At 62.6% G+C, this 23494-nt stretch overlaps 1 protein-coding gene and 1 long non-coding RNA gene across 2 annotated transcripts in view; both read left to right on the top strand.

Moving 5' to 3' along the window:
• CFAP46 (cilia and flagella associated protein 46) overlaps positions 1-19526 on the top strand; it is a gene marked incomplete at its 5' end in the record, with an annotated part of 86684 nt that extends 67158 nt beyond the window's left edge. Inside the window, 24 exons of the mRNA XM_081104539.1 lie at positions 2487-2687; positions 2784-2890; positions 3995-4171; positions 5211-5346; positions 5696-5884; positions 6643-6831; positions 8270-8404; positions 8498-8677; positions 8931-9101; positions 9703-9800; positions 10162-10238; positions 10816-10946; positions 11453-11574; positions 12070-12149; positions 13116-13316; positions 15048-15118; positions 15203-15263; positions 15331-15366; positions 15884-15986; positions 16633-16745; positions 17752-17833; positions 18296-18432; positions 18548-18628; positions 18934-19526. Coding sequence (XP_080960665.1) covers positions 2487-2687; positions 2784-2890; positions 3995-4171; positions 5211-5346; positions 5696-5884; positions 6643-6831; positions 8270-8404; positions 8498-8677; positions 8931-9101; positions 9703-9800; positions 10162-10238; positions 10816-10946; positions 11453-11574; positions 12070-12149; positions 13116-13316; positions 15048-15118; positions 15203-15263; positions 15331-15366; positions 15884-15986; positions 16633-16745; positions 17752-17833; positions 18296-18432; positions 18548-18628; positions 18934-19055 — 3000 coding nt within the window. The 3' untranslated portion in view covers positions 19056-19526. The remainder of the gene's footprint in view (positions 1-2486; positions 2688-2783; positions 2891-3994; positions 4172-5210; positions 5347-5695; positions 5885-6642; positions 6832-8269; positions 8405-8497; positions 8678-8930; positions 9102-9702; positions 9801-10161; positions 10239-10815; positions 10947-11452; positions 11575-12069; positions 12150-13115; positions 13317-15047; positions 15119-15202; positions 15264-15330; positions 15367-15883; positions 15987-16632; positions 16746-17751; positions 17834-18295; positions 18433-18547; positions 18629-18933) is intronic.
• A 263-nt stretch (positions 19527-19789) lies between these two features.
• LOC308528720 lies at positions 19790-22146 on the top strand. Its single transcript, XR_013996729.1, has 3 exons — positions 19790-20666; positions 21345-21498; positions 21730-22146. It is a non-coding gene; the product is annotated as an uncharacterized lncRNA (long non-coding RNA).
• Positions 22147-23494: the final 1348 nt, after the last annotated feature.

Consider the following 23494-nt stretch of genomic DNA (forward strand, 5'->3'; position numbering starts at 1 on the left):
CTGGGCCCTTGCTTTCCTCCTGGGCTGTGGCTCCCACGAGGGGATGCCCTGGGGGAAAATTCAGGACGGAGTGGAGGCCCAGGTGTGCATCCCTCCTGCCAGCGTCAGGTGCTCTCCATGCTGCAGACAGAAGTGTATTCCCTGGGAGGGTCACTTGTGAAGAACTCCAGAGAGAGGAAAGTCCCTAATAAACGTGGAAAGACTCAGTGGCACCAGCAAAGCCTCAGGACATTCTGATCTCAGTTTCAGGCACTGGGACGGGTGTGTGCAGGCCTCAGGCACGGGGACAGGTGTGTGTAGGCCTCAGGCACGGGGACAGGTGTGTGCAGGCCTCAGGCTTTGGGGACAGGTGTGTGCAGGCCTCAGGTACGGGGACAGGTGTGTGCAGGCCTCAGGCACGGGGACAGGTGTGTGCAGGCCTCAGGCATTGGGGACAGGTGTGTGCAGGTCTCAGGCACTGGGACAGGTGTGTGCAGGCCTCAGGCTTTGGGGACAGGTGTGTGCAGGCCTCAGGCACTGGGACAGGTGTGTGCAGGCCTCAGGCATTGGGGACAGGTGTGTGCAGGCCTCAGGTACGGGGACAGGTGTGTGCAGGCCTCAGGCACGGGGACAGGTGTGTGCAGGCCTCAGGCACGGGGACAGGTGTGTGCAGGCCTCAGGCATTGGGGACAGGTGTGTGCAGGTCTCAGGCACTGGGACAGGTGTGTGCAGGCCTCAGGCATTGGGGACAGGTGTGTGCAGGTCTCAGGCACTGGGACAGGTGTGTGCAGGCCTCAGGCACGGGGACAGGTGTGTGTAGGCCTCAGGCACGGGGACAGGTGTGTGCAGGCCTCAGGCTTTGGGGACAGGTGTGTGCAGGCCTCAGGTACGGGGACAGGTGTGTGCAGGCCTCAGGCACGGGGACAGGTGTGTGCAGGCCTCAGGCATTGGGGACAGGTGTGTGCAGGCCTCAGGCACTGGGACAGGTGTGTGCAGGCCTCAGGCTTTGGGGACAGGTGTGTGCAGGCCTCAGGCATTGGGGACGGGTGTGTGCAGGCCTCAGGCACGGGGACAGGTGTGTGCAGGCCTCAGGCACGGGGACAGGTGTGTGCAGGCCTCAGGCACGGGGACAGGTGTGTGCAGGCCTCAGGCACGGGGACAGGTGTGTGCAGGCCTCAGGCACAGGGACAGGTGTGTGCAGGCCTCAGGCATTGGGGACGGGTGTGTGCAGGCCTCAGGCACAGGGACAGGTGTGTGCAGGCCTCAGGCACGGGGACAGGTGTGTGCAGGCCTCAGGCACGGGGACAGGTGTGTGCAGGCCTCAGGCACGGGGACAGGTGTGTGCAGGCCTCAGGCATTGGGGACGGGTGTGTGCAGGCCTCAGGCACGGGGACAGGTGTGTGCAGGCCTCAGGCACGGGGACAGGTGTGTGCAGGCCTCAGGCACAGGGACAGGTGTGTGCAGGCCTCAGGCACGGGGACAGGTGTGTGCAGGCCTCAGGCACAGGGACAGGTGTGTGCAGGCCTCAGGCACGGGGACAGGTGTGGGCAGGTATCTCTTGGCTGCTCTGTCTCAGCCTCTTCCCCAGGCCACCCTGTCAACCAGCCACTCATGTCTGAGAGTCTGGGGCTCTGCCCTCCTCTGGCTCTTCCATGGGTGTCTGCAGGGACTGGGCCCTGTCCCCATGCTCTCCTGGGGAAGGCTGCGCCTGCTCCCACCCTGTGTCCTCACAGCAGCCCAGCTGTCACCGGTCCCTCCAGCTGCACCCACCAGCTTCCGGCGCTGTCCCTGCTTTCCGAGCAGGTGCCCAGCCTCCACACCCACCCCCTCTCTGTGCCCACCTCCGCGCTCCCCACTCCAGCCCTGTCCCACCACAGTCGCACCCGAGCCTGCGCTGGCCCCTCGGGGGCTGTGGCTCTTGGGATGAGAGGTTTGAGCCCATCACGCCTCCCTGTGTCAGCCTCTGAGCTGCCTGCTGGCTGCTCTCTCCAGGCCCAGCCACCGGGCTTCCCCCTGCCTCAAAGCCTGGGCTCAGTCCAGAGGCCAGCGAGGCCCCGCCCCACCCTCCCGCCCCACACCCCCTGACATGTGCGGCAGCCCTGGGCCAGCATCAGGATAGAGACTCCCAGCCTGGGGGCCCAGGCCTCGGGGGAGCCCTTCAGCTGTGCCCCAGGATGGCTGGAGGGTGCTGGAGCCGCTGCTGAAGGGGGGCTTCCCAGGGCTCTGACCACGGTCCAGAGTCCTGCAGGTGGGTTTTAGCACAACAGGCTCAAGCCCACCCTGTGCTGGGGCAAGTGTACAGGTGCCTTAGGGCCGGAGCGGCACCCAGTGCGGGACGCAGGTGTGGCCAGGCCTGCTGCCCGGAGCCGCTGCCCTCCTGTCTGTCCCCCTTTCTGTCGCTCCACCTGTCTCTCTGTCTGTCTCTGTCTCTCTATCTCTGTCTCTATCTCAGTCTCTCTCTTACTCACTCCCCCATCCTGTCTCCATATATGTTTGTCTTTTCTTAGGAGCTTAAGGATCCTTGTGCAGAAGCCAAATGCCTGCAGCTGCTGGCCCAGTTGGCCAACAAGGAGAAAAACTACGGCCAAGCCAGGAAGATGATTGAGCTTGCGCAGCGCCTGGGCGGTGGCGAGGAGTTCTGGTACCAGTCCACGCTGACTCTGGCAGACACGCTCTTGTCCACGGAAAAGGAAGGAAAAGAAGTGATGGTGAGGAGAGGCCAGCGCCGTGCTCAGCAGGGAGGGCCATGGGCTGGAGCCCCGCTGACGCCCGTGTGCGCCCCGCCTCCCCCGCCCCCACCCCAGGCCTGCCAGCTGTTCCAGCGGCTCATCGAGGTCTTCAAGGTGCTCAAGAAACAACGACCCAACCGCGCGCCCGTCCTGGAATTCATGACCACAGACCTGGAGGCCAGGTAGCTCCTGTGGGAAGCGTGCTCACGGCCAGGTCGAGGTCAGGGACTCGCACCGGGGGCCACGCAGTCACCCCCCCCCCCCCAGCAGCTATGCACCCCTCACACCTCTGAGGAACCATGCGCCTTCCTTCACGGCCACTCGGGCTGTGGGCCCCTCGGAGCAGCGTGTATTTCCTTCCAAAGACGCAGGTGGCCTCGTCACGCTCCTGACTTCTCGGGGAACGGCCCTCCTTGCCCCCGAGCACGCGTGGGCTTCCTGGGGCCTCTCATGGGTGGAGGGCCGGGCACCACCAGCTGGGCGCTGGGGGTGGGGGTGCTCCTCCATCCATGGCAGGGCTGTGCTGGGTTGGGACGCAGCCGCCTCCCCTCCTCTGCTCTGGCTGGTGTTCAGAGCCCCCTGTCTGTCCCCGGAGACAGCACCCGGCTTTCTCCACCCGCCTGGGCTTTGCTCTGGGGACAGAGCTTTGAACAGCAGCGCTCTCCCCCCCTTACTGTTCATCTCTCAGACTCTCGGCTGGTGTTTGAGCCCTTATCCTGGCGGTCTGGTGACGGAGATGCTCACAGCCTCTCTTATACCCTCTACCCCGGCCGCCCCTGGGGTCTGTCCGCCTCCTCCTCGGCCTCAGAATCGCAGAATCCCGTGCATCTGACTGTTTCGAAGAAGCCGCTTTTGCGCCATTGGCCAAAGCAGCAGGGATTTTGTCCATTTTGGATTCCCCTATTTTCTGCCTCTTCTTTGTCCAGTTCTCGTTCTGTGTTGGCGAGAGGCTGCTGGGGCGCTCCTCGTTCCCACCCCGCGTCCCCCACTTAGTCCACACGCCTCCTGCCTCCTGCCTGGGCACGCGCACCGCACGCCAGCGTAGCTCTGATTTTCCCGACGGACACCTGGGGGCGGGGGCTCCCTAGCTGCACTGTCCTGTGACTGAAGAGTGCGGCTTCTGCTCCTTCTGCTCCTCCCGGCGTCGGGGGTGAAAGGTGGAGGCCCTGGTGGCTCCACGGGGACGGCCGCCGCGTCCCAGACCCATTGGCATGTCCCCTCGGCCCGTGTCACGTCGGCCACTTGTCAGCGGGACCGAGAGTGGGGTGCCCCTCCCGCCCCCACAGGAGCTTGAACCTCCGGATCCAAGTGGCCCAGGAGTCGGTGGGCAGCGAATCGTCTGAATTCCCGTTTTTGCTGAGCGAGCTGTATGATCAATTGTTGGAAATTGAGGAAAAGTTTGTCAACTGTGGCTACAAAGAGAACTGTGTGGACATAAAGCTGGAGCGGGGGAAGATAAAGAGGTGAGCGCTGGCCGCAGGTCCCGCCGGTGGGGGGAGCTGTCCCCGGAGGCTCCTGCAGGCCCGTGCCGGGCTCTGGTGCCAGGTGCCCCGCGCCGGCCTGGCTGCCGGCCCGGCTACGTCCCTGCACAGGCCCTTCTCCATCCTCGGGTCCTCGCACTGCCGCTCATCCCCCTCTCCCTGCCCCCCGCCCCCCCCCCCGCCCCACCCCACTAGCTTTCCTCCCTGTCACCAGCCCCCGTTGGCCCCATAGGGCTTCCTCCTGGCCCCGGCCCCGTGGCCCCCTGCATCTCCCGTGGGGACGCCCACATTGGGGGTGTGCAGCCACTTGGGGTGCCCCTCAAGGAAAGCTCGTCACGGGTGTCCTCGCTCCTGTCCTGCCCCTGGGTGTCCCACCTGCCAGTCTCTGCAAACACACAGACACGCCTCACCGCCCACCACCCCCACCCCAGACACAGCCCTCCCACCACCCACACCACAGGCAGCAGCCCGCCCCCAGGGCCCACATGCGGTCACACACCCACACACATCCTCCAGCCACACCTCACACGTGCAGACATGCATCATACATGTGTACACATTGCCCGCCCGCCCCCCCACCCGCATGTGTTCGCGCACAGCCCCGCAGAGAGATAAGCACAGCCTCAGGAAATGCCCCCTCCCCGCCCTGGGACCCACACGCTCCATGACATGCACGTCAGGTGTTCAAACAGCTTTGAGGAGGGAAAGGACCTGGATGTGTACGGAATGTCAGTCACCTCATGGGGACACATGTAGATGGTCGTTGTGGGAATTCAGACATGCAGACGCAGCCTGGGGACAGCAGGGGACAGGCAGCCGACGCTGAGGGGCCCTCTGGGCCTGGTGGGAGGCGCCTGGTGCCCGTGCCCCTATAGGGAGGTGATTGCACTGTCGTGTTCAGATATGTTGATAATATCTGTACATGCATAACATCGCCTCATTGCATGCGAAGCACTAATACAGGCACAGTACAGTCACACTGCACATTCTGTCTCTGCCGCCTGCCCTTTGTCCTGGGAAGGCTGTGCGCCCAAATGGAGCCGGACGAGGACCAGAGGACCGCGTACTACCTGGAGGCCTACGACGTGGCGCAGAGCGCCGTGGCCGAGGAGGAGGAGCTGTTGCACAGTGTCCAGAGCCTCCTGGCCCTTCAAGACGTAAGTGTGTGTCCCGGACCCGGGGCCACAACTGGTCTTCCCCTGTGGTCACCCGGAGAAGAGGCAGCCTGCACTGCCCACGCTCCCTGTGGCCACCGGGGGGAGCTGACCCAGGGGAGGCTGCCTGGGGCCCCGGGGATGCAGCTGGGGTTCATGGAGAATGGGGTGGTGGGAGGGAGGGAATGTGGGGTGTGAGGGGGACGTCCCCTTTTTCATTGTGGTGATGGCTCTTTGGGTGTCTTCGTCCGTGAAAACATAGCAACACGTCAGTGATGCCTCGTCAAAGCAGCAGACCGACGCTGAGCCTCGCCAGGGGCTCCGGGGTCTGACCTGTCCCCAAACGTGTCAGTTACAGAACGTGAACACGCCCCTGGCGAGGAAGCTGGCGCACCTCAAGCTGAACCTGGTGGACGTGTACCTGGACATGTTTCAGCTGATCTGGGAGGAGCCTCTGGAGCGCGAGCTGCGGCAGGACTCCATGGAGAAGCTGCTGGCCGACTACCTGCAGAGCGTGAGCGACCTGACCACCACCGGCCTGGTAATGACCGCCGCCTCCTGGGCCCGTCCGCGTGGGTCGTCGTGCTGTGATGGGGGCTCTGCCACTCTGAGCAGAGGACGAACCAGCGGGAGTCAGGCCCGGAGCTCACAGTGCACACCCCTCAGATCTCTGCTCCGCGGCCACCCCGCGGCCCCCCACCCCGCGGCCCCCACAGCTTGGGGGTCCCCAGCCTTGCTGGGGAAGGGCCTCACCTGGTCATCTGAGGGAACCTCATTGGCTAACGAAACCAGGTCACATGGGGGATGTTTCCCGAGCGCATGAGCTTCCTCCCGAGTTCTGAGTTTGCTCTGACCATTCTGCCGGCACCTGAAAGTCCATAGGATGAATCACATTTTGTTAAAAAAAAAAAACTTAAAATTTTGTTTAATTGGCAAATTATTTGTTTCAAAGGAATCATTCTGCCATTTTAGACATTTTCTTAGATTTCATGCATTCCGAATCGAATAAATTTGATATAACTATAGATGGATGGAAGATAGTCCTAAAATTGAACTAGATACAAACTCGCGCTTGTCACTGAGCCCTAAATTGAGATTCGATATGCAAACCTTAGCGACCCTCCCATAACCTAAGCCCCGGAGACCCTCCCCACCGGGAGGAGGGGTGTTTCTCAGACGGCTCCTGTGTCCCCACTCCCAGGGGCGTTCGGGGTGGCCCCGGGGGCATTGGAGGGTGGGCCTATTGCGTTTTCTGGGGGGGGGGGTATGGGGGGGTAACTAATGTGGTTTGTGTTGAAGAGATGGTTCACGCTGAAGCGGATCCTGGCCCACGTGGCGCTGGCGCAGCTGGGGAGCCTGCAGCCGCTGAGCGTCAGCTGTGTGGAGATCCGCGCGCGGCTCCTGGGCCTGGTGGGCAGGGCCTTGCGCCTGCTGGCCATGCAGGCGGACCCCGTGCGCCCCATGTTCTACTGGGAGGAAAGCCTCCTGGTACGTGCCCCCGCTTCTAGCTTGGCGCCAACCCACTGTCTGTGCTCCAACAACGCAAACAAAGCATTTCAAATGCCCCTGCTCGCAGCACCAGGACATGAACTAGGCCTCCGATTGTCCTCAGTTAAGAAGGGTGGTGTGGCTGGAGGCGGGGAGAAAAGGCGGGACCCCTGGGGCAGGAGAGGAAAGGCTGGGAGGAAAGGCAGACCTCTGAGAACAGACAATGAACGAGAGCCGTCTGTCCCTTTATAAAATGGAGGTGGGAGAGAGGGGCGCACGTGGGGGGTCCCCGCCCCAAACATGATCTCGGCTCACGGTACCTCCCTGACCTCAGCAGCTCTCTGCCCCGCAGTCTGGAGTTGCCCGGGCGCAGGTGCTAGGTACACGGTCCAGGGAAGCCCAAGCGAGCGCTGAGCCCCGCCCACCGGCCGCGTGGTCATGCAGGCCCCCCTTCTCTCCAGCACCTGGCGAGGCTACCCAGCAGCTTGGCGCCCATGGGTGCACACGACCCCTTAGTAGGAACTGGGCACAGTGCTGCCACGCAGGTCACTGTCCTAAATGCCTCTGCAGACTCCCTTCCTCCACCCCTGGGGCAGCCAGGCTGGGCCCCACACCCGGTCCCTTAGGAGGAAACCTCTGGCCCCAGGCAGATGGCTCCGCACCCCGTGTGATTTGGACCTGGTGCCCCTGCCTCCCTGTCCAGCCTGGTACACAGGCCCCGTCAGCCCCTGTGGGCTCTCTGTCCCTAGGACCTAGGGTAGGACTCACATTTGGGTGAACTAATGGAGTCTGGCCCCTTGTTCAACCGGCATTTGTTGAGCACCTGCACAGGCGGCCTAAGCCAGGTGGAGGTAGACCCACGCCCCTTGTCCACACTGGGGCCTTGGCCATGAATTGGCACTCACAGCCCCCTGGGAGGGCTGTCAGGAGAACGTGCACTCACTCCCAGACAGCCAGGCAGGGCTTTCAAGAAATCCACCCGCCCCGATCCAGCTCCTTCCCAGCCCAGGTTCCCCTGGCCCTGCCTGCCGTGACCCCACAAACCCAGGGCTCCCCTCAACCCAAGTCCGCTTGGGCCTACTGCATCCCAAAGAACCCCATGAGGTGGCTTGTTCTACAGACAGGCTGGCACAAGTCTCCTGGTCCCCTGCTCCCCGGGGCAGGCGGGCACCTGACTCACTGGGTCACAGCTGCACAGGGCTGCTGGGCACTGCGGCCCAGGGAGCCTGGATTTCCAGGACTGAAGGGAAGTGGGTACGGCATGCGACCGATCGAGGCCTGTGCCGCCCGGGCTCGCTTCTCCAGAGCTGCTCCCCGTCGGCTGCACCTGCCAGCTGGGCCCTCTCGGGGGATCCTGCAGAGTCGCCTGACCCACAGGCACTTCTGGGGCTGGGCGGTGTCTCGACAAATGCCAGCTGACTGGAGGCATGTCCCCTAGATGGGAACAGAGCACAGCAGCCTCAAGTATCTGGTGATAACCCCGGACGAGGTGGACAGCGATGAGCATGGCAGCAGCCAGCCAGCCTCCAGGACGGTCCCTGAGGAGCGGAGCAGGAAAAGCTCAGAGCTGAAGGTAAGCTGCTCCTGCCCGCCCGCCCGCCCGCCCGCCTGCCCCACCCGAAGAGCCAGCCTGGGCCTGAGCCTGAGCCTGTGCCTGCGCCCGCAGAGGAGGAAGGTGCTGGCCCAGCAGTACCTGGCCCAGGCGACTGAGGTGTTGCTGCAGTGCCTGCAGGTCGCGCTGGGCAACAGCCTCCTGGAGGTCGCGAGGGCCGCCAGCCTGGAGATGGTGGAGTGCATTGGCACCCTGGACCCCACGGCCACCTGCCAGTTCCTGATGCTGTCTCAGGTGTGGCTCTGCTCTGTGCACCCTCCGGGCCAGCTTGGGAAGGGAGGGTGGCCCCAGCACCCTGTGCCTCTCCTGCTGGTGGCTCCGCCAGCACCAGCTGGGCTGTGCCTGGGGCCTGTGTGAAGGACGGTGCTCACTTAGAGGAGAGGCCATCCTCCTGAGTTTCCCCTGAGCCCAGGCCCCCCTTCCCCATGTCCTGTGGGCCCACGAGCCTGGCCCGGCCTGGCCCTCGCACTCCCTCGGTCTGTTCCAGAGCTGCTCCGTCTCAGAGATGATGCGGGGCGTCCTGCTCTCGGCCACGGCCAACACCAGCAGCTCGCAGCTGGCGGCCCTGCTGCACCTGGAGAACAGGCTGAAGCTCCAGGAGCGGACCTCCACCAGCCAGTTTGCCGGTGTGGAGCAGAGGCTGGCTGCCATTTCCAAGGTGACTGAGCTGGGGACGCCCTCGAACCCTTTTGCACACTTGAAGCTCATTTCATCAGAAAGCAGAAGTGAGTGGTCAGCTCAGGGGAGAGGGGGTGGCGTGCAGGAGAGCAGGCAGCTGGAACCTTCTGGCCTTTGTCAGACCTGTCAGTGCTTGGGCCCCGGGGAAGGAGGGACACAGGGCTGACGGCAGGGAGAGGGGACGGGGTGGCGTGTGCACACGAAACCGTGTGCATCTGTGCCCTTGACTGTGCACGTGCGCGTGCGTGGCTGCGTGTGTGGTGTGCTGGCGGGAGGAGGCTCAGGGAAGAGGCTGCACTATTTTGGTCTGCGTGCACATGTGCTTTGGGTCATGCAGATCAGGTTTCTGACATTAGTGAAGAGCCAGGTAATTCTGTGTGCATCTGCTGCTCCCTTGTGGTGGCCATGAGCTATGCAGAGCTCCGGCCTCAGCCCCAGCCCAGGCAGAACCCCGGCGGCCACCCTGCTCACCCCCCTGCACCCCACCCCCTGCTGGTCTGTGTCCTCAACAGAGATGATGATGAAGCCAGCAACCCACCCCACACCGCACAGGGGTTCGCTGATCTCTGTTTGTCATACAGGCGTGGCAGAACCTCTCGGTCACTGAACAACATTTTAACCACTTAAATGAGATTCCTCCCACTTTTCGGATCCTCTCTCTGCACCACTCCCCTGACAGGTAGGCCGATTCCTATTCTTATGCCTGCTCCCCACCCACAGCAGGGTCCTGGAGGCCACGGTGCCACCTCCTGACCGTAGGGGGCCCTTTGTGTCGAGGGTCACCACTCACGTGGGGCAGAACCGGTTCGCTTGTCTGGAAAGAAGGTGGCTGGCCCAGCCCCCGGCAGAGGCCGCCCATGGCTCACAGCTGTGTCCACATGGGCCTGTTTTAGTTCTGCATCTTGACTTCGCCAGGCGCTGGTGGGGAGGGTGCTCCTGTTGGGGGTGCACGTGGCTCACAGAGGCTGCGTCTTGGGGGTGCTCTGGGACCCTACGAGCTGGAGTTTGACCCTACCCTGCACCATGCCTCCTGCTCGCAGGACCCATCTGTATGGTGCTGTCTATGAGAAACCCAAGTTCATCCCCACAGCCAAAGGGAAGCTGGTCCAGGTCGGGGGTGAGTTTCCGGAGCAGGTATTGACCCAGCGCTGGGCGCACCTGCGACCTTCAGACACATGTCCCTCCTGCGGGCGTGGTGACCCCACACTCCATTCCTCTCACCCCCGGGGGTTGGGCAGGTTCAGCACAGTCTGGTGGGAGGCATCTCAGAGTGGAGAGCCCCAGCCACCAGCGGGGTGACCCCTACACCGTCTCTGAAGCTCATCCTGAGTGACCGGGACTCTGTCCACAGCCGGGACCAGACCCTTGGGGAAGCCCCTGGGGCCAGAGGACCAGCCCAGCTGCCCGAGCTGACCCCGTGCCGGGTCTGCCGCCTCAGCCCATGTCAAATGCCTCTTTTCTGTGTTCCCTTCTTTCCTCAACCTTTCGGGCCCCTGCCCTCCCGGCCCATCCTCCTGCCTTAGGGGGTCAGTCCCCCACCCCAGTGCTGGCCGGGCACGAGGGTCCGCCCCCAGGCGGGCGAGCCTTATGGAGAAGCCCTGTGCCCACAGTTTGCTCAGGAGTCCCACGTGTTCACGACCAAGGGCGGGTCTGCGAGGCTGGGTGAGGGGCCGCGGCAGTGTCTGTCTCCACAGACGCCTGCAGGGTGGCGCGGGTGGCTGTGAGCCCGGCCGCCTTGTCTGGCCTGGTGGCCAGCGCCCAGCAGTTCCGGGAGCAGAGCCAGGCTGAGGTGTGCAGCAGGGACAGAGCCCTGATCTTCGGCCTGGTGAGGCCCCAGCCCAAGCCCAGCTGTCAGGGCTGCCACACCGTCAGGGGACCGGGACCCCCGCCTGGCCGCAGTAAGGGGGGGAGCTGGGCAGGGACCCCCTCAGTGGGTACGGGGTACCGACCAGGCACTGCGGGACACCCAGGTCGGCCTGCCTGCTGGGCAGGGGCTAACTTTTCTTTGAATTCCTGAGCCCAGTCTGAGGCAGACACCTCGGTGCTGTGAGCAGAGGATCCCCGTGGGGCTGGGGGTGCCCAAGAGGGGTGCTCTCAGAGGGGTGGCGGGAGAAACTGACCATCACTGAGCATGGTCTGTGGGGCCCAAGGACCCTGGTGCCGAGGCAGGTGGTGGGTCCAAGGCGCTTCATGTGCTGCTGAGCTGGGTCCTGGCCACCAGGCTGCCTCCGGAGTGGCCTGTCCCTGCGGGTCCCACACTCTGCTCTAACCAGATGCATCCCATGTGGCCCCCTGGCACCTTCTGATCATGGGCTGTGTGGCTTTGGACAGAAATCAGGAGGCGCGAACCCTGAGAGGCAGAGGTACCCTCCCCTGAGACTCAGCGACATCCTGAAGGCCACGGAGGAATACCTGCGCCCGCTGCTCTCCCTGCTCCGCAGCCCCGAGCCCAGGTCCCGCGCCGGTGCTCTCTGGGCGTCAGGGCCTGCGCTCTGCACACCCAGTGGGCTGAGTGCCGGGCAGGCGGGCGGGCGGGAAGCCACCCCTCTTCCTCTGCTCCCGCTCCCACGGGACACCCTGTGCTTCCTGAGGGTCTCTGCACCCCCAGAATGCCTGCACCCCCAGAATGCCCGGCTCTGTCCCATCTGCCGTCTGCCATTGGAGAGAAGTCCCGCTCCGCTCACACCGTCTGCTGGGGTGTGGGCGGGACAGCAGGGCGGGGGGCTGGCCGTGGCTGTATTTCTGGCAGGAGAGCAGGCAGCGGGGTTGGGCCTGGGACCCCCGGGGCCGCGCAGCAGTCAGCGAGGTCCCTCAGCCTGTTCCCTGGCGCCTGCGCGCAGCTCCCGGCCCCCATTTGTGGGGCGCTGGCTGCGTTAACGAGAAATGCGCTTGGCGTTCCTGCTGTGTGTGGTATTTTTCACACCTGAACATGTACCTTTGACTTTCAGAATCCACATTTCGTCGACCATTGGGGATTTGGGGAAAGCAAAGCCCAAAGACAAGGATCGGAAGCAGTCCATCGTCCCAGGTGAGGGGCAGCGGCAGGGAGGCGCCCAGGCCGTGAGTCGTTGGAGCTCAGGAGCCCCCGTGGCTGTTGGTGAAGAAGCCAGGCTGGGACTCGCCCCACCTGTGAGAGCCGCGGGGGCTGGCAGCTGCCGGGCGGGGCCGCGGGCCCCCCTCCGAGCGTCTCCCCGGGCGCTCTGACCACTGAGCCAAACTGGCCTGGGCCATAAATTGCTCTTTTAAAAAGGCACTTCATTCATCTACCCTTCTTCCCCACAAAGACTTGCTGAGCAGAGGGAAATGGGCAGTTACTTTGTCAAAAGTGCTTTGACTCCTCGGGTGCTGATGCCCACAGCACGAGGTGCAGACCCTCAGAGATGAGGCCCCGAGCGCCAGCGGGGGCCCGTTCACCCGACTGAGGATGGAGGGTCCGAATCAAGTCCCATCCACACGCCAGCGCCGAGGCCAGGGCTTGGCCTCCCGAGGCCACTTTGTGGCTGAGATTCTGCCCTCAAGTCCCTGCATCCGAGAAGCCCAGCCGCGCTCGGGGCCAGGGCCCTGTCTTCACTCTGCCACGCGTGTCGGAGAGGGCGGGCTTTCTCTATCAGGAGACAGGACCGTGGCTCCTCCGTGGGCTCTGTGGGCCCCTGGAAAAGCCTTTCTCCGAAGGGCCCTCTACGCGGCCGCCCCGGCGGTCATGACCCCTCTCTGGCCTCCTGAGGGAGGAGGGGGTTGTGCAAATGTCGGTCCTTTGGAAGGGGACTCCCTGGTAGGGAGGAGCCACGTCATCCCAGGACCTGCCTCAGGGAGTGGCCGCCCACGCCGGTCCAGTCCTCAGAGCCACGGAAGACCCGACACCCCTGTGACCCCACCCGGCTGCACCATCAGACCAGTGTGTCTCCCCCAGAGAGGCCACATGCCTGGGGCCCTGCTCTCTGCCAGGGGGGCCACCACGGCCAGGCAGTGGCTTCAGCAGTGACTTTTGCCACAGGGTTGGCCACGCCGGCAGCCAGCTTCCTCCCGCCCCCAGTGGAGCCCGAGGCCGTGGACACCGTGGTCCTCATTGTGGACAGGCCGCTCCTGGAGCTGCCCCTGGAGGGCCTGCTGGCGCTCCGGGAGGGGGCCATCTCCTCCGTGTCCCGGGAGTTCTCCCTGCAGATGTTCTACAACCACCTCCACCAGGAGGAGGCAGGTGAGTGCGGCCCTGGCCGGCCGGGGGTTTGTTTTGAAAGGGAGCTGCTTGCTTTTACCATGCGAGGTCGCTAACTCCTGTCATAGTTACCAGAAAGATCTTTATAGCACACCTGCTGTGTGCCAGTGTCTGTCAAGGTTGCTCTTGGCTGCACAAACTTGTCTCCTGTGGGTGGGGGTGGGGGTGGGGGTGGGGGCGGAGGCTCCGCTGCGGTGCCGGGTGCGCAGACGGGTGGCGCGTGGGAATCCTCCTCGCTGGGCACGCTGCAGATTTCCGCAGGAACACGCACGTCAATCAACGTGAATCCGATGGAAAATTAGTAGATTGGGTTTTGCCGCCGTCCGAGATGAAATCCCAAGGCCCAAATTTGCCCGTCGACTTGAAACAAGGAAAACCCCCGACGAGAGGCCCAAAGCAATACTTTTCAGACACTGGAGACCTGGCAGCGGGGACCACACTGAGGGGGCTCGGCCGCCACTGAGCCGTCACCGCGAGGCCTCGGGGAAGGGAGGCGAGCTGCAAACAGCGCTCAGTTAGTCCAACAAAGGCAGGAGATCGGAGCCCAGAGGGGCTGGGACAGAGGGAGCACCTGTGACCACCTGTGCAGGCGAGGCCGCTGCGGGGGTGCCTTAAAGAAACCTGTTTGAACCAAAGGGGGGAAATGGGGGGAATCAATAATGGAAAACATACAAAAGCCACAGGGGACCCGCGGTGCTGCCTCCGCGTGCAAGTCCCCAGGGAAGGGGCCCCGTCACCCCGGAAGGGCCTCTCGGCTTTGAACGTTTATATCAGAAAATGACACGGTGTGACACGCATGAGTAAGGAGCTAAGTGAGGAAGTGAGAGCGAGAACGCAGGAAATCCAAGGGAAGCAGAGGACGGGCCACAGCAAGCACGTGAGCCATCAGCAGAAGAGAAAATGGAGCCACAAACTGGTTGTTTGAAAAAAAAAAAAAGTCAGGACAAGGCGGAGAACCCCACATCCGCGCTTCCAACACAGGCGGGGACTGTCACTGTTCTGAACCCACAGTGAGCGGCCGCCAGGGGCCGGCTGTGCGGAGAGAGGCGCGGGGGGGTGGGGGGTGGTGGTGGGGGGGCCGGCACCCTGGGGGGTGCCCAGGGGGTGTGCGCATGGTCAGTGGGCGGGCCTGGCCCCTGGGGGGTGCCCAGTGGGGGTGTGCATGGTCAGTGGGCGGGCCTGGCCCCTGGGGGGTGCCCAGGGGGTGCGCATGGTCAGTGGGCGGGCCTGGCCCAGGCCTTTCCCCACCCTCTGAGTCTTTACATTGGAGGTGCCGCTGCCATTTCACATTTAGGAAACGTAAAAGGAGCAGTTCTCCCTGCACCAGGGATGGCGGACCTCTGACACACATGTCAGAGGTGACACGCGAACTCATTTTTTTTGGTTGATTTTTCTTTGTTAAATGGCATTTAAATATATAAAATAAATATCAAAAATATAAGTCTTTGTTTTACTATGGTTGCAAAGATCAAAAAATTTCTATCTGTGACACGGCACCAGAGTTAAGTTAGGGTTTTTCAAAATGCTGGCACGCCGAGCTCAAAAGGTTCGCCATCACTGAGCTACACCCTGCTTTGGTGTTGAGGCGAAGTTCACACCACATCCGACCGACCATTTCAAAGCGAGCAGAGTGGCGTCCGGCGTGCCGCGGTGTCCTGCACCCGCCTCCGGCTCGTCCCCGGGCATCACCACTTCCTTCCGTGTCTCCAACAGACCGGACCACGAAAAAGGGCTCCAAAGGCAAAGAGTTAAAGAGGAGAGGCCCAGGGAAGAAGAGCCGGAAGGTAGGTGGGCGAGGCCTGCTGGCCGTGGGCTGAGGGCCTGGGTGCCGCCGGAGCCAGGCCCCACGACCTGGCCTGTTGTCACAGGGCAGCGCGCCCCGAGTCATCCCTCCTGACGCCATCTTAGTCGACGCGGACAACTTCAAGTGTATCCTTTGCCGGGCCCACCGCCCAACACCAACCTGCGGTCCTGGTTCTCCTTAACTGAAGCCCAGACGTCGTGGACCCCTTCGAGGAGGCCCAGGGCCCAGGTGAGCACTTGCACGGCCCCTCCCCGCTCTGCATGCACATGCACATGCACACGCCACACCCCACCCTTGGCATCAGGCGTGGCCTGGGCCCCCACGGGGCAGCTCCGGGCGCTTGGGCCTTTCCTTCCTCTCAGGCCTCCTGCCCCCAGGCTCTCGGTATTTAAATCTGAGATTTAAACAAATTTTTACTAGAGGCCCAGTGCACAGAATTTGTGCACCGGTAGGGCCCCTAGCGGCTGCTGGCTGCTGGCCAGGTCCTCCCTCCTTCCCCTGGCCAGCCCCGCCCCCTGGTCGAACTCCGGGTCGAGGGGACAGTTTGCATACTACGCTTTTATTATATAGGATTTTTTGGGGTGAAACTGGTTTTGCAAATCTCTCCTTGAGGGAGGGAAGGAGATCAGCAACGCTACTAGCAGCGAGTGAGGCACCTGCCACGGCCCGTCCCGCAGCCAGCCCCGCATGCTCCACGCCGGTGACGAAGCTTCTGTGTTTTGCCTCCATTCCATTCTCATTGCAGGAACATGGCTGCCTGTCTCCGTAACCCGGGAAATTTTGGATAAATACAAAGACTCGTTCACCGCGCGATGGGTGGGACATCTGGGAAAAAAGCTCTTTCCAAGGTTCGGTCTGGGCTCCCGGGACATTGTCCTGCGGGGCTCCCTGCGGCAGGGGGTGCTCTTCCTGGGGGGCCGCTGTCAGTCTCCACCTGGGTCCCTTCCCTCCCCGTCTCCCCAGACTCTCCCTCAGGCCCCATTCTGTCCTGTGACCCCCTGACTTTCCTTCATCTCACTCTGGGCTCCTTGGCCTGCGTGGTGCCTGGATCAGGGCGTGGTTGTCCTTACCCCGTTTCACAGCTGAGGACCTGGCCCCCAGGGGTGCCCCATACAGGGTCCTACAACCAGTCCAGCGGGGCATGTCCTGTGGGTGCCCTCGGGGACTGGGCGTGCTTGGGGTCAGGGAAGTGTCCCTCTAGCACTTCCCAGAGCCATGCCCAGCGAGATGGGGTCCCCTCCAGGGACACGGGGCCCACCCTTCTCCCGAGATTCGCTGCCGCCAGCTCCCAGGGACCCTGGAGTCAGAGCCAGGAGAGGCCCCGCGGGAGGGCGCGTGCAGGAGGCTCTGTGCATCTCAGCCGCCGAGTAGGGTGGAGGGAAGACGGAGCGGGATGTCTGTGCTTTAAAATCCCATCCCTGGAGGGTGTCCCTGGGGCTCCCGCATGTGCCTGTCCCTGGCTGGCCGCCCGCCCACCGAGCCCCTCCCCTGCAGCCAGGCCGAGTGGGAGCAGCTGCTGGGCCGCTGCGAGGGCTTCTTCTTCTACGGGATGGAGAACTTCCTGTCCCACTTGTCAGTGGAAAGGTTGGCTGCCATGAACTTGGAAGGTGAGCGGGTCCTCTCCTCCGGGACCGCGGGCACCAGAGGACTAGGCGCAGGACAGGGCCGGCCTCGGCAGGGATGTCACCTCTCAGGGGCCCCATTTAGACTTCCGGGCCTGGCAGCCCACAGGGCAGGTGGGGGTCACCCTCCCCGGTCGGGCCTGCGGAGGACGGGGAGGCTGGCGCGTGTCTGCCACACGTGGGTCACCCGCCCTGCCCACCAGCCCCTCTGTCTGAACTTCTGCCCCCACCCCAGGACACCGCCAGGGGCTGGTGGCATTGTCAGGGACCCCTCAAGGAGGCCCCTCCCCTTTGGGTGCATGTCCCCATGGATGGCAGCCTGGGGACACTTGTCCCGGTCTCCTTTCCAGCCCCCCACTCACGCCGTGGGGCCACGCAGGACAGGACCCCACTCCACCCCGTAAGCATGTCCCCTGGGAGGTAGAAACAGGGCCTCTTTGAAACTGACCCCAGCCTTCCCAGACGGGATGGCCAGGCAGCCCAGAAATGTGAAGGTCACAGGCCTTGTGGGCCACGGCACCACCAGGCCCACTGCTCCCCCCAGGCCTGTGTGTAAAAGCTGGAGGGTCTGTCTGCCCCCGGGGCCGCCCAGCCAGGCCACCCGGGGAGCGGGGTGGGCCTCTGCATCTGTGGGGCCGCTGCACGCCCACCCCGGTGCATCTCGGACACTGGCCCCTGTCTCAGAGGGCATGGGGGCCAGGGCGACCAACTCCTCGCCCTGTGCCCGGTCCAAGCCAGATGCCTGGTTGGGGTGGCATGCTGGGGGCTGAGACCCCCTCGCAGGGCGGGGCCTGCTGGGGCCCCAGGGCACAAGGAGCCTGAGCCGGGTGTGGGCTCCTGAAGCAGATAACGTCCTGAGCGCCTGGGCGGCCAGTGACCCAGAAAAGGGCCTGCAGTTCACACACAGGCCTCGGGCAGCTGGGGCTATTTCTGTGGTCACTGCCCCGGAGACGCCAGCCTGCACCCCCCTCCCCCTGCCTGTGTCCTGCAGACTGCCGGCTGATGGTCCTGCTGGACCTGAGCCGGTCCTACGAGAGCATGCGGCGGACGCTGGAGTCCTCGGAGCACAAGAGGTGCTGGTGGCCCTGCTGGCAGCCGGCTTGTGGTGGCTGCTGGGAGCGTGGGGGGCATATGAATGATGGGTGCATCCCATGGGGAGTGTGGGGGGGGAAGTGCCCCTGCAGAGCCCCAAGAGAGAGCCAGGTCTCCATGACGGGCTCCCACACCCTCCCTGCGAAGTCTCGGGGGCCCCAGCAGCTGACCACCGGCCACCGGAGCCTCGAGGCTGCTGGGGTTGGGCCGGGAGCCAAAGGGCCGGCAGTTGGGAGGGTGCCCCCAGCACGCGCACCCCAGGGACCTGGACTTCCTCTCACAGGGGGTGCCCTGCAGGGGGAGCTGAATGCCTTTTTTGTGGCATTTAAGTTTGGGGGTGGGAAGTTGAAGAGCTGTCAGTCCAGATACGCGTTCCAGCCCTTGGTGCTATTTGGGGTGAGGATGGAGCGGGCTGTGTCCCACGGGAGCTCGGTCCCCTGCAGTGTCCCCCAGCTGGCCCTGGAGGAGCCCATCGAGACGGCCATCCTGCTGAGCCTGGTGGGGGTCAAGAGCATCCTGGCGAACCAGTGGCCGACAACCCTGCAGGACAACGCGCTGAGGGCCAACGTCCTGTGGGAAAGTGCGTGGCGCCGGCCTGTCCCACACCCCGAGCCCCCGTGGAAGCCCGCGGGGGGGTTGGGGGGAGCAGGGGGGGGGGGAGGGTCCACGTCTCTGAGGTGGAATTTCTTCCCCAGATCTGCTGGCATTTGGCAAGACGACCGGGAAAGTGGCCCGTCTCCTTCAGAGGATGGAAGCTGGTGAAATGGTCAGCCACGGTAACTAGACTGTCCGCCTCCCGCCCCTGCAGGGTCAGAGTCCCCGCCTCCGCCCGCTCGGCCTCCTGCCTCTGGGCTCCTCAGGGGAAGCTCCGGCCATTAGATCCGCTGATTTGTCTTCAAAACGGTTCAAGTGACACCAAGTCTGAAAGCCCGGGGGTGTGTTCACAGCAGCGTCCAGGCCTGGGGGCTGTGTCGCAGGCAGAGCCAGGAGCACCCCCTCCCCGCCCACCCAGGCGCCTGGCCCTGGGCTGGGGCCCCGGACTTCCTGCTCCCGGTGAGCCTCCTGTCCCCTCTCCCCTCAGACGAGTCTCCACAGACCCCCAAGAACAGGCTGATGTTCCGACCACAGCCGCACGGCCCTGAGTGGCCCTCCATCAGCCTCAACCTGGTCCTGTACGGGCTTCCGAACCAGGCCATCGTGTGATCCTCCCATCCCGCCCGCTGCGCCCCTGCACGCCCGCCCCCGGGCCCTCCTGCTGGTCTGAGTGCCTCCCCTTCGCCCCCCGTGCCACCTGCCTCCTCCGCCATCATCCAGGGCCCTCCCAGGGTCTGCCTGCACCTCTGCACCGGGACCCTCATGGAATGGGAGGACCCAGGAGGGGCCCGGCAGGCAGGTGGGGTGAGGGCTGCACCGGGGGCCACCCCAGGCTGCCTGGACCCCTGAACCCACCCTGCCCTGTTGAGGGGGCACATCTCTCCCCGGGGACCCAGCAGAGGGGTGGTCTCCAGCCCCACGAGCCGTCAGCAGCAGGGGTGCCCTCGGGAGACCGTTTCTGGCCGATGTCCCTGGGGACGAGGCTTGTGGTCCGGGGGGGCCATGCCGGTTCCGAGACAAGGAACACTGTTGGGCCCTTTTGTTGTCCATGTAAGAGCTTTAGTAAAGGACGGAACCCAGCTCCTGCGAGTGCTGTCTGTGGCCGAGACGCTGGGTGGTGGCGGGGCCGGGCCCAGCCTCGGGTCTGGGAGTCACGTCACCAGCACCTTGTCCCATCTGGCTGTGTGAAATGAGCCCCCAGCCTCCCCCAGAGCCCCCCACTCGGGTGGGCTCCCATCCCGGCAGAGGAAGGGACAGGTCCTCACATGGCGCTACCCTGAGGGCTGCATGGCCCTGTCCTCGTAGCCAGGACCTCCCAGCCCAGGTCACCCGCCACCACCGGATCAAGGTGGGCTGTGTGTGCAGCGGGACCCAGACTGTGGAGCCAAGTGGAGCAGAGCCACCAGGTGTGGCATGAGCAGGTGCCATGGGCCGGCTCTGTGGCTCTGCTCTGTCCATGCGTTTCCTCACCAGGGGAGAGGCGGTGGGGAAACGATGGCATAAAGCAAGGCCAGGTCAGTGCCCCCCGCCAGCCCCCTTGCTGGCCCTCTGACCTTGGCACGTGTGTGCCCCACGCTGGGTCAGCAGATTGGATGGGGATGCCCACTCCCTCCAAACCTCTTGGCTGATTGGCCGGCACTGGACTTGCCAGCCCTACGCCCTATGCCCCAGCCCCGTGGCAGGTCCTGGGGGCTGAAGGGAGCTGTGCAGGGGGAGCAGTGGGGGTGGGCGGTGCACAAGGCAGGGAGAGCCAGCAAGCAGAATGGGGGCACACACACACATGCATGTATACACGTGTGCATGTACAGGCTCTCACATGCATCCACGTGCACACAGGTGCACGCACCCACACACGCAAAGCCTGTGGAAGCAGCACAGTGTGGGGTTGGGTTCCCGTTCGCCACCGTCTGCACTATTTAAGCCGCTTTCCATGAATCTGTAGTTAATTCAATATAAAGTGTTTTTAAAGCTCATCTTTGATAATATTGAAAGGGGGAGAGTCCTCCTTTTTTGTTTGACTTTTTCCAAATATATACACATAGTTGCTCAGGTTTTTTTTAAAGCTAACTAATGACCAGGGAATAAATTTGGATCAGAGCAGCGTTGGAAATATGAGCTTTCTTGTGGCGAGGTGTTGGCACGCGCCCAGACAACAGGAGTAAAAGCTTCTGGAGATATTTCATTGCACGCTCACTGCTCACCTCCCCTGTGTCTCCTCACGTGAGTGCGATTTCATGCATCAAAGGCGCTAAAATAACTTTCTGAATTATGTCCCAGCAACATAACAAATCACATTATCAATTAACTTCTACAATAGAAGTGGCTTTCTGTAATAGATCCAAGCGTGAAAAAATTACGTGGGTGAAAATTTATGTAACCCTAAAAACTGTAAGGAGAAGAAAGATCACTTTGAATTTATTGGTGATAATAGGGGACTGGAGGTAATTCGCATGGTGGGCAGCCCTGTGAGACAGGGTGACCAGTCCGCACGCTCTGGACAAGTCCCACAAAGGACACGGGCGGGGGACAGGGCTGGGCAGCTGGATGACCACACTGCCAGCCAGCCGACCCCGCCAGCGGGTCGGGGTGGGAGCCGAGGGCAGGCGGCTCTGGTCCAGGCTGAGCTCTGGACGGGCTCCGTGACCTTGAGCCCGTTACTCAGGAGCGTCAGACTCCCTGACCCAGGACTGCCCATCGCTGGGGCCTGGCCCACCCAGCACCTACCCACAGTCCCAGGTCCCCAATGGTCCAGCCCCTCTGTGTCCCGGTCCCTCCCTCCCAGGCCGGCAGGAAGTGTCTTGCTCGCCATTCACCTTTTTAAAAGTTCTACTTTTTTTCTTAATTGTCTTGAAAATAGTGATTTCCATATTTTAAAGGTAAGGAGTGTTTTTATTGTAGGAAATTTGGACAATAAAGTCCTCTCGGCAGACAACAAATGTCACTGTTGGATGGATATCTTTTCTCTGCCCGCTTTCTGCCCCTCAAACTCCCGTGGGGTCTGGACCAGCCCCCTGCAGTTTCGCTTACCCGCTGAAGGACTGTCCATTCCAAGGTGGTTTTTTAAAATCAGAATCCTCATTTAAAACATCTCTACCCTCAGCAGGCCACCTGCACGCCCCAGGGTCCCCTGTGCCCGGAGGGGGGCCTGTTCCAAGGGGGCTGCTCCTCGGGGGGAAGTGGGGGCTGGGGCCCCGGGCACACCAGGTGCCCCGTCACTGGGCCCAGGTGGTGTGGGCTCGGTGTCCACACCTCACGTTCCTCCCTCACTTTACCCCCTGGATAGTGTCACCCAGACACGGACGAGGCCCATGCTCCTGAGGTGGCCACCTGGCGCCCTGCCCTTTGCCAGCCCCTGGCAGCCTCCACTCATCCTGGCACCGCGTCCTCACTTCCTGGCACGGGCTATCGAACCCCTGGCCCCTGCCTGGGACTCCCAGCAATGTCCCCGCTCACCGGGGAGGCCACCCCACCCCACCCCATCCACCTCGGGCCTGGGCACCTGGGGCTCCCTCCTCTCCCGACTTAGTTGACAAGCACAGCTAAAACAGGCTTCGGATTGGTTTGGATTAAGATGTTAGGTGGGTTAATAAACTGAAGGGCCCACAGACCCTTGTATATAAATTTCTATTAAGTTCCCGCATCCAACACTGGTCTCTAATAGTTTAATTTCTGTATTAAATAATTAAAACTCTATTGTCAATTGCTGTGAACAATTGTTTTTCTTAATGATCTTTCCAGAGGAGCCAGTAATTTTATATCTTGTAAAAATGATTAACTGGCATCATTATCCCATATTCCTGAAATATAACCCGGCGACTTCACGAAAGGCCATCTGTATTCAATTAATGCTCCTGCGTTAGACGCAGCATCTCTCCGCGCCACGGCTGTCCTCTCATTTTATTATGGCGATGATGAAGATGGAAACAACCAGTTTAATTATCCCATTTCCAACGGTGAAATCAATTTGCGACACGTCTTCACGCTTCAAAAAAGAAGATGAAGGCGGCGGCAGCCTGGGCCCTGGGAAGGGCAGGCCGGGCGGAGCGGCCAGCAAACGCCTCCCAGGCTGGGCTGGCGGCGGAGCTGGGAGGGGCCAGCACCTTCTGGGCTCCAGTTCCCTGGGGGTTCCCTGCTCTGCCCCCCAGCATCACTCAGTCCCTCAGTCCCCCGCAGCGGGTCCCTGAGGCCGGCCCTGCTCACTGGGCCCACAGGCGCATGGGCTGCTCCCCAGACCTGGTCTGACTGTAAAAGTGGGGGGTCGGGAGGGGGACTTCACGTGGCGTGCGGCCCCCTGCCTCTGTCAGGGTGATTCCAGGGACGCCCCTGCCCTGCCACTCCATCGCTGTCGGCCACATAATCTAATTGTTTGACGTTTTTATCACAAGTCCTTGGGAGCAGAGGGAGACGGCTAGATTAATACTCTGTGCAGTTGGCCGACAGCCGGGACGGCGCTGATGGGCTGAATTACAGGGGACTCTTAAATTTTCTTATTATAGGTTTTAATTCTTTATGACAAGAGGCGAGAGGGGGTGTTAAGACAATGAGGTGAAGGCGGCCCTCCTCCGCCCTGTACCTGGGGATCAGGGTGCCCCCCACATCCTCCCCCTTTTTCTGGCACCTCTTGCCACCAGGCTCTGTTCTGGGGGCATCGGGGGATGGGGGTGCTCAGACAGTAGGACGGGACAAGGACCATCCTGCCTATAACCCGCCCCCCAGAAAACATTGTCTTTGAGATGAAGCTCTTGGGCTCAGAACTGCCCCCCAAAGACGGGGCTGCTGAGCCCCACGGCCCCATGAAGCGGGTGCCATTCTGGTGGCATTTCTGAGGGTTGAGAGTTGGGGTCTGGTCATGAGCCCAGTGGCCACTTGCATCTCCTGCCTGTGGGGTTCTTATTTGCAATTTGTCCATTCCTTCCCCTTTTGCTATTAATTCTAGCTCTTTGTGTAATAGGAGCCCTCACTTTTCTCTGTCATCGGCATTGAAACCTTCCTCCCAGTTCCCCATTTACTGCCAGATCTTCTTATTCATGATGGGCTTCGTCACCCTG

The sequence above is a fragment of the Myotis nattereri genome (assembly GCF_964212035.1).
Source record: "Myotis nattereri genome assembly, chromosome: 13".
NCBI classification, from domain to species: domain Eukaryota; kingdom Metazoa; phylum Chordata; class Mammalia; order Chiroptera; family Vespertilionidae; genus Myotis; species Myotis nattereri.